The sequence below is a fragment of the Drosophila arizonae genome, chromosome 2 (genome assembly GCF_054131065.1).
Source record: "Drosophila arizonae isolate 15081-1271.41 chromosome 2, UAZ_ARI_1.0, whole genome shotgun sequence".
Lineage (NCBI taxonomy): Eukaryota > Metazoa > Arthropoda > Insecta > Diptera > Drosophilidae > Drosophila > Drosophila arizonae.
In genome coordinates, this window is record NC_142922.1 from 10,700,345 (window position 1) to 10,715,703 (window position 15,359).

Below are 15,359 nucleotides of genomic sequence, written 5' to 3' on the forward strand. Positions count from 1 at the left end.
GTATTAAAACAGTTCTATTTACATTGAAAAATCATAAAATAGTTTTAATGTTTGTTGAGTGGCTAATCACATATTCAAAAATTATCTATCATAGGGAATTTAGTAGTCAAGTACATCCACTTAAGTTTTTCGACGTGCCTCACCAAATTAATCAATCAAGCTTCATCATAGAAATAATTTTATTTAATTCAAAATCTAAATTTCTTTTAAGTACCTTCTACTTGCTATCAAGTACGTGAATCTTGGAACTTTGCGTATTTTAAGTACCTGAATGATAAGCTTTAATCAACTTGTCGATCGAAATCAATGAAGGGAGTTTTAATGTTTCGTTGAAAAGAAAGGAGCATGTTGTAGTTTCTGATTTTCCGCCTCGTCGAGTAATGTTTTTGCTGCTTCTATATCCGACTTTATAGCCTTGATTAAGTCATCTAGAGACTTGAAGTTTTGTTCGGGTCTCAGATAGCCAACAATGCAGATCCTTAATGTTCGACCATACAAATCACAATCGAATTTATGCATAATGTGCGTTTCTAAACTCTTTTCTTTGTTGTTGTAGAAAGGATTCCATCCCACGCTTAGTACCATTTTGTACACTTCGCTATCATTTACTTTTGCCCACCCATAATAAACTCCTGTTTGCAGGGATTCGGGTAGAGACTTCACCACATCCAGTGAAAAGTTTGCTATCAATACAGATCGTACATTAATGTGAATCATTATGTGATCGCATAAGATTTAGAGCGGCTTATACCTGTTGGAATACCTAGCTCCTTAGAGCCACGACCAAATCCACGAACGATTTCACCGCTGACATAGATAGGCAACTTATGTATCATATTTGTTAGTTGATGTTACTGGGGAAGTACTTCGGTTTGTGGTTTTATGAAATGCGCCTTATTGTATTTCCAGATTTGGCCTTGAGTGCGTTTTCTGAAACAATTTGCCAATTAAGTATTATTATGGGAGAGTGCTATAATTACAACACCACTCACAAAACTGTTGAACTTGCCATTGCTGCTCGGATTATAAGCGAAACCGTGAGGTCCCAATCAGCTGTTAACATGGCTGCAACTGCTGACAATCGAAATCGGAATCCGAACCTCTTATCGAAATATGGTACATAAAAGGTTTTGTGTTTATGCGAATGCACATATACACAAATTTTCTAAGATAAGAAATTTAATTTGTTGTAGTTTTTTAATCAAATACTCATATGATATTAAACCGAAATCAGAAATGGACAAACTTTGCCGTGTCTGCATGGACGATTCCGTTACATTGGTGGACATATTTAACGAACGGCAACAACCATCTACAGAGCAGCCGAGCCTGTGTGAAATTTTAAATGAATTTTGTGAGGTAAAACAGGATGATATCCTACCACAGCAGATATGTTTATCCTGTGTGTTGGCGGCACAAAACGCATATAAATTCAAACGCACATTCGAGGAGACTGAGCGGAAACTGTTACTGCTGCAAAATATTAAAATTTGTGAGGAAGACAATACTGCATTACCCTGCGTGCAGGCAATCTACGATAAGGATCGACAAGCGGTCAATTTGAGCTGTGTTAAGCTGGAGCCACTCAATGAAGATGAAGTCGCTGCCCAGGACGACGAGCCAGAAGAGGATGATGAAAACGAAGAGCCAGGCGAAAACGAAATTGAATACGGAAGGCCATACAAATGTCAATTCTGCGAGAAAAGCTTTGGCCGGAATTATCTTTTGAGCGTGCACGAGATGTGAGTGACTGGCAGCTAACTAGTTGCAGACAAAGCTAATCTTCAGTTTCTTATATGCTAACCAGGCGCCACACTGGCGAAAAAATACATTTCTGTGACATTTGTGGTAAAGGTTTCATCCGAAGACACGATGTAAAGGTTCACATTCGTACCCATACTGGCGAACGACCGTTTCAGTGTCCTCAATGCCCGAGAACCTTTATACAGAACCACGTTCTGAAGGCACATCTTCGTCAACATCCCACTTTAAATTTTCACTGTGATCACTGTATGAAAGGATTTAGGCTGCGCTCCCAGCTAACCACTCACCTATCTCGGGTGCACGAAACAATGAATAATCCAGTCAAGAAGCCTGGCACTAGTCAAATTAAGAAAGAGAAAACCAAAACTAGGGTGGGGAAAAAATTGGAAAAAAATGAGAGAAAGAAAAAAAATGAAAGCAGTATTAATGCTCTGGAGCGTGGACTACGAAATGGATTAGCTCCAGTCGCTTATGAAGAGCTGGACGTAAAATGCGAATTAGACGACTTGGAAACAAAGCTAAGCGTCGAGCTAAATTCCTTGAACATAAAATGTGAATCAGTAGACTCGAAGACGAAAAGATACAAACAAGTGCAATCCAAAAAAAAAGTACTGCCCAAAAATTGTTCTCCACTTATGAAGGGGACTTCCAAAGTTATTAACAACATTCAGTAAGTAATTTTGTAAATGTTTTAAAACGAATTATGTTTATGTGTTTCAAAATTTGTAGACGGAATGGCAAAGCCAATAAATTTTTCTGTGAGACTTGTGGGAAGGGCTTCGTCCGTAGATGTGCATTGCTAGTACACAATCGGGTTCACACAGGAGAGCGCCCATACAAATGCCAATATTGTGGATATGCATTTACCCAAGCACAGGCCCTAAAAAGACACGTGAATAGAATTCATAAAAATAGTGTTCAGGATGTGCTGGTACCAACGACCAAGCGAGCGATCGTTCGAATAGCGCGTATTCATTTACCTCCAAGTGCCACGACTGTTAAGAGTGAGGACTGACCAAATGCTATTGATTAGCAATGTTCCAGCTGTGTTTAATTATTTATTGCATTTGTTTTTATGATTTTTGTTTTATGTTAATTTATTATTTGAACTGAATTAGGCAATGACTTACTAAAAAAAATAGATGTAGATATTATTTAAATCATCAAAAGCAAGTATCATTTAAAACAACTATGATACCTAAGATAATTTAAATTACATATTTTAAAATAATTTTTTTATACCAATTGAGTAATAAATACCAGTTTTAAAAACTTTGCTATATTTTGCTTACATGTATGGTAATTGTCTATACAATTAATAATAAAACAGTTTCAACGATTATTTTTTAAATAATTCGATAACAATAACAACATCAACAGGTGGTTGTTTCAGTTGCGGAAATCGAAGTTGATTTCCCTCGCATGAATCGTTCTCATTTCCAGTCACGAAAATTTCAATTTATCGATATTAAAATATAGTGGATGGGTTGAAACATTATCCACCTCTAGCCGTGATTATCTAAACATTTTTTATGTTAAAATGAATATTAACGTTAGAATTCTAACTAAAAGTGTGGCACAGCAATATGCATTCAAGCGAATTGGTGAGTACCTACGATAATTTATTGCTAAATGCAAGTATTGACAAACTACAATTTCAGTCACATTTTCCACTAAACCGACACAGCAGGCTGCAGCGGCCGCAGTGCCGCAACAGCAAGAAGTGACGGGTCCGACAGTACGCAAACCCATTGTGCCGGCACACTATCGTTTTGTCTATCCCGAGTTTCTGCCAGATCCCAAAGTTGAATGGCGCAATGCAGTTCGCGAAAAACTAGAGCGTCTTGACATGCTCGATCGTCGCCGTCAAATTGAGCTGCCTGAGTTTTATGTGGGATCCATTCTTGCTGTTACTAGCTCCGATCCCCATGCGGCTGGCAAGACAAGTCGCTTTGTGGGCATTTGCATACATCGTGAACGCTGTGGACTGCGCGCACGCTTTATTCTTCGTAACGTAATCGACCATCAGGGCATAGAGGTGGTCTATGAACTGTATGATCCGACCATACAGAAAGTCGAGGTTTTGCGTCTAGAGAAACGTCTCGACGACAGTCTGTTCTATTTGCGTGATGCGTTGCCTGAGTTTAGCACATTTGATGAAAACATGGAAGCGGAACCTCTGGAGGAAGGTGCTCCAGTGCCTATCAACGATATTAAAGTAGTTTTGCGGCCACGACCGTGGTTAGAGCGATGGGAACGACAAAATCTGCTTGGCGTGGCAAACATTGAACAATATATAAAGGACAAGCATCGCAAGTCAGCCGAAAAAGTACAGAAGCCATGGGAAAAATACGACTTGATGAAGCAATACCGAGCTACAATACCAGAGGAGGAGCAAAAGGAGATTTTCGCTGAGGTTCACACCGAATTGCACACCTTGGAGCTGCAGCGCAAACGTAACAAAAGGAAGCGTACCTTTGTCAAACCCAAACACCTGGCATAGTTCATCCAAAGTACTGCATTTGTTATTCTACCTTTTAGTTCAATAGAACCTAAAACAAACGAAAAAAATGAGAAGACAATTGGCATTTTTTAAGATGGAAAGTTGAACTTTTATGCATATATATATATATTAATATGGATTATGCTACAGTAGTTAGTATTAGTTAGTCATTATTGTAGGGGAGCGCCTAGCAGTTAAAAGCAAAATAATTTACAATCCACGTTGCTAAATCGATCAATACACGCGATATTTGTAAAAATTTACAAACGAAATCGTTGCATTCCAGCCAATGATTGTGACTACAATATACAGGAGAAAGATAATGGGCAGTGCGATCAGTATGAGGCGCGTATTCTTTAAATGTGGAATACCTGAAAGAGTAAGAATATCATTAGTTGAGATATATCTGCTGTTATTTATACTCACAGTTGTAGCCCAGAAAAGTGATGTAAACGTAGTAGCTCATACCCATTAGCCAGAATGAGTTGCCCAGGAATCGAGATATGAACCATGTCTGGCTGATCAACCAATTGTAAAAGAACAACTGAATGAAATGCAACAGCATTAAGGGTGGAAAGAAGGCATTTAGATGGACATCGAACGCATATCCCCATTCTATGTCTGGCTCCAGATTATTGGTGCGCAAGAAGCGATTTGTAACCAACCAGAAGAATGACGCAATTATGATGCCAACAAATATGCAATCAACGAAAACCACGTAGAATATGAAGGAAATACTTTGCCAAATGGACAGGCCAAGTACATATGCAAAGCCCAAGGAGGTTACTGAAATCAAAATAGAGATATTCTATTAAGCTTTCAGATTTTTGTACGTGATTCCCATTTCGAGCCACTTACCACAGAGACAAATAACCAACAGCACTAGAAATGCAGGATCATCGCGGGCGAATTGAGATTTGGTTTGCTTCCTGTAGTTGAAATTTCTATAGACCTTTTGGGGCGCTATAAATAAATATATCATCTGCCAAAATGCAAATTCAAAATCCATTTGATTGAATTTGAGTAAACGCCGTAGATATTTGTAGCTTTTTGATGTCGCCGAGAGGCAATCTTTGCGATATCCAACTGGCGGGGGCAGCGGCGAATGTAGTCGGGATGCGCTCGAATAGCCAGACACCACGGATGGCGTTGGAGATGTTGTGTACTTAACGTTACTATATTGGCTCATTTTCCGTGTTATTAAAAACTAAATATGTAAACGTAGTCTTGCATTTTTGTCTGCAAGAACAGCTGAGTGGTTTTCTAGAGATGAAAAATAAATTTATCGAATTAAGATAATATCGGACTTTCTGACAATTTATAATATCGATAGTTAGAATGATAAACTTATTAATACGAACAGTGTGACCGAAGCTATTAATAAAACCCGCCAAAACATATTTAATTTTGAAATTAAATGTTCTAATATGTTGCCACATATGCATTTAACTTTGATATTTTAGCTGCTAAACTTTCAAGGTTGGATAAATTAATAACTAATATAATTTTTGTTAAATCATATTAATAAAATTAGTGTTATTTCAGTCAATACATTATATTTTTATCATTATATGATTTGACATTAAAAAGTATGGGAATTTTGTTGACCAGTTAGATTTCTATTGATTACAAATTGAATTATAAGTAGCAGCAAAAGCTGTATATTTGAATCTTTTAGTAAAATCAAAGTATTATCACAGTATTATCATTAATTTGCTAAAATAATTTTTTAAAGCGACTATGAAAATACTTTCTGTACCCATACCAATAGTTTAAATGTGCAGGACGCCAAGAAACAACATACAAAAAGAAACTCCTCTTGAAAACACGCGCTAAACTCCCACAATTTCTGCGATAGTTCAATAGAAATATAAAGTTTCAGCTGCCACAATTAAGGTATCATTGAAGGCATTTTTCAACGCTATGCGACATCAAGGGGTCGCCTAACGGCCAACGGTCAACCGATCGGCCAGCCGGCTACGGGCAATTTATGGCAGGGAGTCTGAGCAATTGCAGAAGGCAAGTAAAATCAAGAAAAAAAAAAAAAAAAAACAAACAATAAGCAATCTTTATCACATTTATTGCAATGCCCTTTGGCATTGACAACAGGCCAGGATCACAACGCAAGCGTAAGACAAAGGCGAGCGGGTGCCAAGGGAAAACGTAGACAGAGAATCAGAAAAGGTCAAACAATGACCGGCGCATGCACAAAAGGAGCAGCATGCGCGCGCGCGCTTCATTCGGACACATTTTGAGGTCGTCTTAGAGGTCAACTTTGGACTTACTTACGCATGTTGCAGACACAAGAGTTCCATACTCAAACTCGAACTCCATTCAACTCCCCGCTGCTGCTGCATGTATTGAGTTTTCACTCGAAACAGGGGTTGAGATTTTCGATGAGGCATTAAATCTCTCAGTTAACTCTCCATCTCTCACTCTCTCTCTCTCTCTCACTCTCTCTCTCTCTCACTCTCTCTCTCTCTCTTTTCAATTTGAGTTCAGTTCCTCAGATTTCCACTTGGGCGATCTATCTATGTCCATGCAGCATAGGACATTTCCGGATTGCATTCAATTGTCATATTGCAACAATTGCGCTTTTTATTCCAAATGTTTGTTTTTTTCGGATTGCTTGTCACCTTTTCTTTCGGGCAATGGTTATTGGTTTTTTAGATCATGTTACGTTTTTATATTTGATCAGTAAATACAGCGATCGATGTCAAGACAAGACAAATGGCCAAATTTGCCAGGCATTGAACGCAGCTCCCTTAATGCAACGGCAGCCGTCTTGTCTTGGCGCCCATAAAAATTAAACGAAAATTAAGCGTAAACACGAGAATTCTGTCACATAAATCCCCCCGGGCAGATCACAGCTTCGCTCTGCACCTTGCCTCCAACTATTTTTAGTCCTTGTCGTAGACTTGGGAGCATGAGCTGCTGCAGCTGTTTACTCGTTCGCTTCCTCGCTTACACACACACACACACACACACACACACACACACACACATTCATATATACAAGCATCTGCTGACTGCAGTTGAGTTATGCGCCGCTGAGGCCGCTACTTGATTAACACATGTCCTGCCGGCCATGCGGGCGTATCCCTGACACGCAATTTCTCAAGCGTCACAAGGGGCAGAGCTGCTGCCGCAGTAGTCGCCGTAGTCGAAGCTATATGTTAATGTTTAGTTTGTTGATGCTCTTAACTCATTCATTATGAATTGGAGGTGTTAAGTGTGCCACATGTGTGTGGCAGCCGCAGCACCAGTTGATTCCATGTACAAACTGAAGCAATGCCAAAGTTTTACTTTTGGATTCTTTATTGGATTCCTTATATTGTATATTGAGTGCATAAATATTTGAGTGAGTTTCTGTTGAATATGCTGTGATATTAATATACTGCTAGTCTATATCATAGGCTAATATTAATGGTAGTATTTATACTACTAATCATTACAAAATTTTAAATTACTATTTAACCTAGTTTAAAGTTCACGAATGAATTCAATTCATATTTATTAAATGTTAATTATATTTTTATAAATAATAATTTTGTAGTTCATTAGGTAGACATATATTATTCGTCTTTTAGCATAAGCAAGTTTATATTAATATTGATAAACTATATATAGTTTTACCTAGAATTTAAGCAGAATGAATAAATTGAATAAATATGTTTCATATTTTTTTTAGAAAGAAAATTTAGAATTGTATTATTAGTCTGTTAGCATAAATAAATTTATATTTATATTGATAAATTATATATAGTTTTATCTACAATTTAGGCAGAATGAATAAATTAAATAAATATGTTTCATATTGTTTTCAGAAAGAATTATTCCATGATACTTCTATCTTCCCATCAACATGAAATTTTTTCAGTTGTCTTTTTTTTATCAGTTGAATAAATTCAAGAAGGAAAATTCTTCACGTGCAATATGTAAGCAACATCTTACGCATTATGAACAATCACGCTGCATATTTTTCCGAAACTATCAACCGCAAATTTGTTATATACTACACCCCACGTACTGTTCATGCTCCATAGAGAATGCCACAAGATTATGATCATGAATATGAAAAATCGTCAAAATACAATAAATTGACGCGAGCATAAAGAAAGTATTCAATCATAAGACGCAGAAGTAATACACAAATCCTAAAGGAAATCAAACAATGACGCCACGAGTTCGAGGGAGGATAGAGGCCGAGGTTGAGACCGAGATTCGGGGTGAAGCCATGTTGCGCGTGCGCAGCGCACGCTCCCATTAAATGTTTACGCTATTACGCTCGCCAAGGAGCTGGCAGCCAGGCAAGGAATTTAAAGGACCCCGATCCCGACCCTCACACCGACCCTCGCTCCGGAAACACACAAATCTTGCGCGCCAATGTCGCGACCCTTGATGGCATTTGGCTGCTGCTGCTGCTGCTGCCCTTAGCACACGCTCAAGATCTATAGCTCTGACCCTGGTCTCAGTGGCGACCCCGAGGTGAAGTTCAAATATGCATTCACAGTTTCTTGCCTTACAAATGATTTTCTTATGCCTGCTCCTTTGGGGATTTGTTTTTGTTTCTGCAGAAGTGACATTTAAATGAGCGCGGGGTTAAGTCGAATCCTGGTTCGCCGCCAGCGATCCCATTTGACATCTGTCCAAACTGGAGTTATGAAGTTATGCACTAATTTCTGGTAGTTTTTAGTAATCTTTCAGCCATGAAAAACTCCTGCTCCATGTTCTAAAGAATGTGTTAAAAATTGTCCCTCTATGTGCCAGGACATCTGTGTGTGGGTGTTCGTCAGTTGAGAGTAGAGGCTTCCTTATATTTCAATGTGTTTCCTATTTCAATAATTTAATATGCTGTTGATATAAGTGAAATTCAGTAATTTTAGTAAATCAAAGCTAGAAACTACTATTCCCAGAACTCCCATTAACTTTAGGTTTAGGATATAAGAAAATACTATAATCTTTTGTAGATCGATCGATGAAGAAGTTTATGGAATATATTCTCCTATTAGCAATCGACTTCGTCTCTGACCTTTTAAACAGTGAAATCTTATATTAATGAAAAATCTTAAAGCATTCGAATTTAGTTGACGTCCTGTTTCATATTTGAGTCCAGTCAATATTGCATAGTCATGTAGAAAATAGGTACATCTTCCACAAAACGGTAGACTTTCCGGGATGTCTGCTAGAATTTTACGGCAATTGCACGCTCATAAAAAATAAAGATTATTGATACATCTTCTAGATATCGTCCTATCGAGAGCGGATTCCGATTTCATGGCCATCGGCTTTCATTTTGTTGGATGAATGAGACTATGTGAGGATCGGTCCAATTAGCAGAGGACAATCGACGACTAGAAACAGATAAAAAACTTCACTTCAGCTAATCCGGTCAGTGAGTGATTGGCGTGCTTCGGCTCAGCCAGGATCTGCTTGCAGATTTCAATCGCCAAGCGTTGCTTGAATGGAACTCGAATTCCGATCGCCAACAATATGAAAATGTCACGCTTATCGGTGCAAAACAACGACAACGATAGAGACGAAGATCTAGCCGAAGACCAGGCAGGCGACGGTGAATGAGGTCGGCAGTTGCCTTTGGCTAGTGTTGTGGTTGCACTCAAAAGGAAGTCGAGACCGATGGCTACACCCAGGGCCCAGTTTGAGTTTCATTTTCAGCCAGTTGCTGCCTTGGTTGCTTTTGTTTTTGTTTTTGTAGCCGCTGCACGCTGCCTTCTGCCTTCTGCCTTCTGCCTGCTGTCTGTCGGTCGAGGGAACTCCAACGCCGACGCACCGGGCAGCGAGCACATGAAACCGGATGAAACATGAAAATAATAACAATATTCGTTCGTATCCTGTGCCAGGATATTGGCGCGCTGTCCCATTGAAATCGTATTTTCATGACAACAACGAACAGATTTGCGCCGAAATGAGATGCAGGCGTTGCTTCTGCTGCTGCTGCTGTTGCTGCGGCTGCTTATGTCCCGTGGTTCCTATTCTCCAACTCCTGCTCCTACTCCTACTCGTGCTCGATCTCCTCCCAGCTCTGGCCGCGTGCCCGTCCATTTAGCACCGTCATTGTGCTGGCGAGCCGTATTTGAATGACATTTGAATTTGTGCATAGACCTGAACAACTATTCAAACTCCATTGTCGGCCGCTGCATGGGCGGCAATTTGTTGCAGGACCGATTGAGGATCTATTCGATCAGCATTTTATGCGATGAGTTCATTATGCCGTCCGAGCTGCAGCAGATGATGCAGCAGCAGCAGCAGCAGCAGCCGCAGCCGCATGCCTATGCCTAACGAACAATGATTTGAATATCCTTTATTCTCTTTAGATTAGAGAATACGAGAGTCCTTGTGGAAATCAGATATATCAAATTTTAATGGAAATAATCAAACTAGAAATATATACATAGGTTTGGATTAGAGAAAATAGGTATTCATTAAATACTGTTTAAAAGTTAAGGTTTCTTTTAAGCTAAACTCAAGAATTTAGTTCATTTTTAGTCAGTAAATCAGATAATTAAGTAATATTTTAAATGGTTTACAACTTGAGCTTATTAATAATATAATAATTTTACCAAATAGATAATAACGAATGAAATTGCCCTATACAGAAGGAATATTTAATTCCAAAATATGTAAATCGATTAAAATCGATTTCAAAGAAAAGATATTTACGATCGGGAACTATTAATTCTAAGTCTCTACTTCCTATAGATAGACTGACTTCGTATCCTTTCTCTCTCTCTCTCTCTCTCTTTCTCTCTATTCTTCAATATACCGAATATTACATACAATTGAGCAAACAAATAACAATATTCCTTTTATTCACTTCCTATCAATGAAAACAATTTTTTCAGCATTTGATTTTCATAAAAAATGTCGGCCACGCCCATGTCAGCCACCCTTAACATAACATCATGCCCCCACTTGAGAAGTTAATTACATAATGCACTCCAATTACCATGTCAATTTTTTTAACCCCCGACTACTTGGTTTTTTTTCCATAAATAAAATAGGGAACAAAAAACACCCTAAAAAATTGCGCGATAAGTGGCGCTAAAAATCATATTAGGGGTGTTTACGAGACTCCTCGATTACAACATAATTTAAAAAAAAAAAAGGAAACATGGCAGGCGGCAAAGGGGAAGCAACAGGCAGTGAACAAAGGACCAAAAAAACGGAAGTTGTTTTTTTTTTTTTTATGAAGTGCCTTTTTATTGGTGGTTAATTTGTGAGTGCACTCGATATGATGAGGGTAACTCGATGAGGATGATGATGCAACAAGTCACGGGCAGGGTCTTGAGGTGATCACAATAAGAAAAGACTAAGCAAGGGTTCCTCGGCGGCACGGGCTATTTATAAAGATGTGCGACAGTCGAAGGGTTTCTCAGAGAGCGCATTCCTTTGATTGCCCAACGTGTTGAAAGGGTAGACTCAGCGCGTGTTGTTGTATCTGTTGCATTTGTGTTATTGTTGCTGTTGTTGTTGTTGTTGGGTACATTTCGAACACTTTTCAAGTTCAATGCCGGGGATCTTGCGGTGCCACGCTGCCATAGATGCGCCGTGTAATCTCCGAGCGTTGATTGGCCCACCATTAAATCTACTTACGTGCTGTTAAACAATACGAGGGGCTGCCTAAAAATAAAAACAAATAATTCAAACTCTTTTCGGGCACTCCGCCGAGCTCGTATTATTTTCTTGTTTTTATTGGGCGCCGTTAATTTTGGATTTTTCTACCCTTGCTTTGTATGTAGTAAGTAGTGGATAGGGCGGGATGAAAGTGGAAATTACGTATGTGTGTGTGTGTTTTTGACATTTTAAAAAATATAAAAGTGTTATAACGCGTGAATGACAAAAAGGGGGAAAACGATATATGTTTGAGGGTTGGAACTATGTAGAAGCAAAATGGCGGCAAAGCAGGCATAGTTGTGTAAGTCCCGTTACAGATCCTGATAATCCAAATTCTCATGAGTATGTAACATACTAAGAACAAACGTATTATATGGACAACATTTCAAAAAATTCAATTTCTAAGTATAAGTATCCGAATATTTCAGTATAAAAGTAGGAGAAGAAAGTTTGCGATTATGTTCAAAAGGGTTCAATAATTTTTAGTAAATAAGTCAGTCACTTAATATTATTTTATATTTTTATTCAGACTTTGTTAATTTTTGATAAATCAATGGAGTAGGCAATAGACATATTGACATACTATAATATTCGTTATATTTTGCGAATATAATTTTGAAAGATAGTTGATGTGGACACATTACTTTTAGACATAAGTATAATTCCGTCTATTACAATATTGAATACCAAAATTCGTTTACAAATTCCACATATAATTTTGCTGAAAATATTCTTCGTTACTCAAATATTTTGCTACATATTGGATTTAGCATTTCACATATTACCTACCAATTATAGTCAGTAAAAAATAAGATGCAAAGCTGGGCTGATCAATTATATTTGTATATCTTCTCATATGCTGAGAGTTGAGAAGGAAAACAACTTTACTTCAAGGAAGAAAATTAAGGAGAGTTTATGCCTTTGGCTGAAGGCTTCAATCATTCCTAGATTATAGTGAAGAACAAATACATAAAAACTATTTTTTAAGTTTAAATAAGAAATGTTTGTAATGAATAGAAATATAACTAAATATTTATATTTTAAATTAAAAAAAAAATTATTTTTTCTTTGTATTCCTAAAACAATATTGGTTATTTTAATATAAGACTATTTAACTATAATATAAGATTTTAATGTAATCATAATTTTCAAAATCTACTAGGTTACGGAGACGCATATTTCAATTTACACAATTATATTCTTGCGTGGCAAATAAGGCGAAGAACTACGCAATTGTCGTGACTAATTAATCTCGACTTGCAAGCTGGATAAATGAAAGCAGATGTTTCTGTTGACAGCCACCACCGAAACGGCTTGTGATTGAGCCCAAAAAAGGGTTAAAATGTAGAAAAATAACACCTCATTCGGAGGGCACTGAAACAGCTCAGAATATTGGCATGAAAGGCAGCGAAATGAGTTCGTTGCGCTGCGCTGCGCTGATTTGGCAAAAATCAATGACATTTGCAAATGTGGCAAGCTGAGATCTAGCCACAATTCAATTGAATTAAGGAGCAGCTGGAAATTGTGTCTAGACGCAGACAATTGAATGAATGTGGGCAAAATATGTGCAGCATAATGGATGCACTTCACGTAGAACAAATAGAATCAGGCGACAGCTCTGATGGATGCGGTTGCAGGCGTAGGCGACACCTGGCTGCTGAGTGAAAGGCTTGCGATTTGCTTGGCCTGGAAACGGGATGGGGCAGTGGCACATTGCACATTCCAATTGCAACGTGCCAGGCAGCCCAGCTCAAGGGTAACCCAAAACCCATATCCGCCCATCAAATGTTTAATGTGTTGATATGTGAGCAGCAGTGACAACTTGTCGAGATTTGTGGGCCCTTGGCCATACCTTGACGGTATCGTTTAACACCTGTAAGTTGTTGCCCCAGCCTGATAATGATACCTGGCCAGAGCATGTCTAATTGCTCACATTACAGAACTCCAGCTGACATTTGCACTTCTCGCTGCACAAAGACCAATAAGTCGATCTACAGGCCAGACCCAAGTCTATCTGTACCAGATACCAGATCTATTCACATCTTTGTCCAAAAGGAAAAGTATCTGTTACTGAAAGATACAAAAAACAACTACCTGTTTTTTATTCACATGACAAAAAATATGAGAAGGAAAAACCAACAGAGGCTAAAACTGGCAAAAAATATCGATTTATTCGGTATTGTGAAAAGGTTTCCATGGATGTTGCAACCCTCCCCGAGTAGGGGATGTTTGCTCTACCCACCCTATTTGCAGCATTTGCAGTTTTTCTGCACATATCAAACTATTTTTTGTTTTGTTTTTTTTTTTTCTTCTTTTTTTCAGGCACTTTTATTTACTTATGTTCTTTGTTTCTTATATTTTTATTGGTCGTAATCGCGTTTTTTATGTGCGAAGCGTGAAATTGTTCGCCTCTGATTGTGTAATAGGCGTTTTTTGACTTTTCGGCTTGTGTTGCAAACATTTTGATTGGTTGCACAGGATCAGCCAGGGGGATGTGCTATATGCTAAAAAAAGAGAACATGTATATATATGGGCTAAGACACGAGTAGTTTAGGGATGTGAAGATATAATAGGTATAGGAATGATATAATGTAATAATATAATTTCCATAATAAATTTTTATAATATAATTTCTAATAGTAAGGATATGTATTCTATTTAAGATCTAAAGCTTAAGTCTAACTGATTTGTATCGGACTTATCCATTTGCTGGGTATGTTTTATTTTCGAGACGTCCAGCCTGAATGGTATCCCAGGCATCTACGATTACTCTGTTGACTCGCCGACATCTGCGTCGCCGGCCTAGCGTAAATATAGTATCTAAGTAAAGGCTGCAAAAAATAAAGAGGAAAAAATCTCGCTGTGTGTGTGCGTGTGTGTGTGTGTGTGTGTGTGTGTAGAGGATACAAGAAAATCGAACTGAATCGAGTAACCCACACATTTTTGATTGTTTGTGCGCGGCAAATGTAGCAAACTGTCCAAACGAAGGCCGCCAACGGCTGTCCAGTCCACGGCATTGTCTGTCCAGTGCAAATAGTTGAGGACAACGCCACGGCGGACTACTAAGTAGGACGCGTGTGCAACCCCCACAGACACACACACACACACACATATACAGAGACACAGACATGGACAGGCTGAGGCAAAGGGCATCAGGCACACGCTGCTGTCGTTTATTTCGACTTCCTTTTTCTCTATAACGGATGCTGGACATTATCGATGGCACAGCCAGTCCAAAACAACAACAACAAAGAGATTCCTTTTTTTTTTTTTTTGTTCCATGCTGCATGCATACGAATGTATATACATATATATGCATGTGTATATGTATAAATGGCTATGTATATTTTTAACCATTGTTATTTTTCGTTAACTAAAGTGCCATCAGGGGCAGATGTTTTTTCTATCTTCGAAAATGTTCATCATGTAGGCGATTCTAGTTTTTCCATCTCCCTCC

At 38.3% G+C, this 15,359-nt stretch overlaps 4 protein-coding genes across 8 annotated transcripts; 2 read left to right on the forward strand and 2 right to left on the reverse strand.

Annotated features, from left to right (window-relative positions):
- Window positions 1-161: 161 nt before the first annotated feature.
- Rfk (Riboflavin kinase) lies at window positions 162-1,133 on the reverse strand. Of its 3 annotated transcripts, none has more exons than XM_018019497.2 (3): window positions 993-1,133; window positions 752-930; window positions 162-683 (listed from the first exon to the last, which is right to left on the reverse strand). In XM_018019497.2, the coding sequence occupies exons 2-3, from the start codon at window positions 834-836 to the stop codon at window positions 319-321; spliced, it is 450 nt and encodes a 149-aa protein (XP_017874986.1). In that variant the 5' UTR covers window positions 837-930; window positions 993-1,133; the 3' UTR covers window positions 162-318. The 3 variants fall into 3 exon arrangements, with proteins under 3 accessions (XP_017874986.1, XP_089318770.1, XP_017874985.1); XM_089462644.1 differs by having other exon boundaries at window positions 1,010-1,099; XM_018019496.2 differs by having other exon boundaries at window positions 752-1,003.
- Window positions 1,114-2,924, forward strand: kipf (kipferl). 3 transcript variants are annotated; one of them, XM_018019491.2, is made up of 3 exons: window positions 1,114-1,742; window positions 1,808-2,434; window positions 2,494-2,924. In XM_018019491.2, exons 1-3 carry the CDS (start codon window positions 1,114-1,116, stop codon window positions 2,777-2,779), a joined length of 1,542 nt encoding a protein of 513 aa, XP_017874980.2. In that variant the 3' UTR covers window positions 2,780-2,924. The 3 variants fall into 3 exon arrangements, with proteins under 3 accessions (XP_017874980.2, XP_017874981.1, XP_089318768.1); XM_018019492.2 differs by having other exon boundaries at window positions 1,604-1,742; window positions 1,789-2,434; XM_089462642.1 differs by having other exon boundaries at window positions 1,665-2,434.
- Window positions 2,925-3,208: 284 nt separating this feature from the next.
- mRpL19 (mitochondrial ribosomal protein L19) lies at window positions 3,209-4,539 on the forward strand. Its single transcript, XM_018019493.2, has 2 exons — window positions 3,209-3,368; window positions 3,426-4,539. The coding sequence occupies exons 1-2, from the start codon at window positions 3,305-3,307 to the stop codon at window positions 4,265-4,267; spliced, it is 906 nt and encodes a 301-aa protein (XP_017874982.1). The 5' UTR covers window positions 3,209-3,304; the 3' UTR covers window positions 4,268-4,539.
- Unc50 (Unc50 RNA binding protein) lies at window positions 3,551-5,456 on the reverse strand. Its single transcript, XM_018019495.2, has 3 exons — window positions 5,126-5,456; window positions 4,694-5,053; window positions 3,551-4,638 (listed from the first exon to the last, which is right to left on the reverse strand). The coding sequence occupies exons 1-3, from the start codon at window positions 5,454-5,456 to the stop codon at window positions 4,502-4,504; spliced, it is 828 nt and encodes a 275-aa protein (XP_017874984.1). The 3' UTR covers window positions 3,551-4,501.
- Window positions 5,457-15,359: the final 9,903 nt, after the last annotated feature.

Bases quoted from the DNA above. Each gene is read 5' to 3' on its own strand.
- Unc50 (XM_018019495.2), bottom strand. From the start codon at position 5,456: ATGAGCCAATATAGTAACGTTAAGTACACAACATCTCCAACGCCATCC. The intron at 5,054-5,125 runs GTAAGTGGCTCG...TTTTGATTTCAG, and splicing joins GTTGGTTATTTGTCTCTGTG to TAACCTCCTTGGGCTTTGCA. The intron at 4,639-4,693 runs GTGAGTATAAAT...TTACTCTTTCAG, and splicing joins CACTTTTCTGGGCTACAACT to GTATTCCACATTTAAAGAAT.
- Rfk (XM_018019497.2), bottom strand. From the start codon at position 836: ATGATACATAAGTTGCCTATCTATGTCAGCGGTGAAATCGTTCGTGGA. The intron at 684-751 runs GTATAAGCCGCT...CTGTATTGATAG, and splicing joins GGAGCTAGGTATTCCAACAG to CAAACTTTTCACTGGATGTG.
- kipf (XM_018019491.2), top strand. From the start codon at position 1,114: ATGGTACATAAAAGGTTTTGTGTTTATGCGAATGCACATATACACAAA. The intron at 1,743-1,807 runs GTGAGTGACTGG...TATGCTAACCAG, and splicing joins CTTTTGAGCGTGCACGAGAT to GCGCCACACTGGCGAAAAAA. The intron at 2,435-2,493 runs GTAAGTAATTTT...CAAAATTTGTAG, and splicing joins AAAGTTATTAACAACATTCA to ACGGAATGGCAAAGCCAATA.
- mRpL19 (XM_018019493.2), top strand. From the start codon at position 3,305: ATGAATATTAACGTTAGAATTCTAACTAAAAGTGTGGCACAGCAATAT. The intron at 3,369-3,425 runs GTGAGTACCTAC...CTACAATTTCAG, and splicing joins ATATGCATTCAAGCGAATTG to TCACATTTTCCACTAAACCG.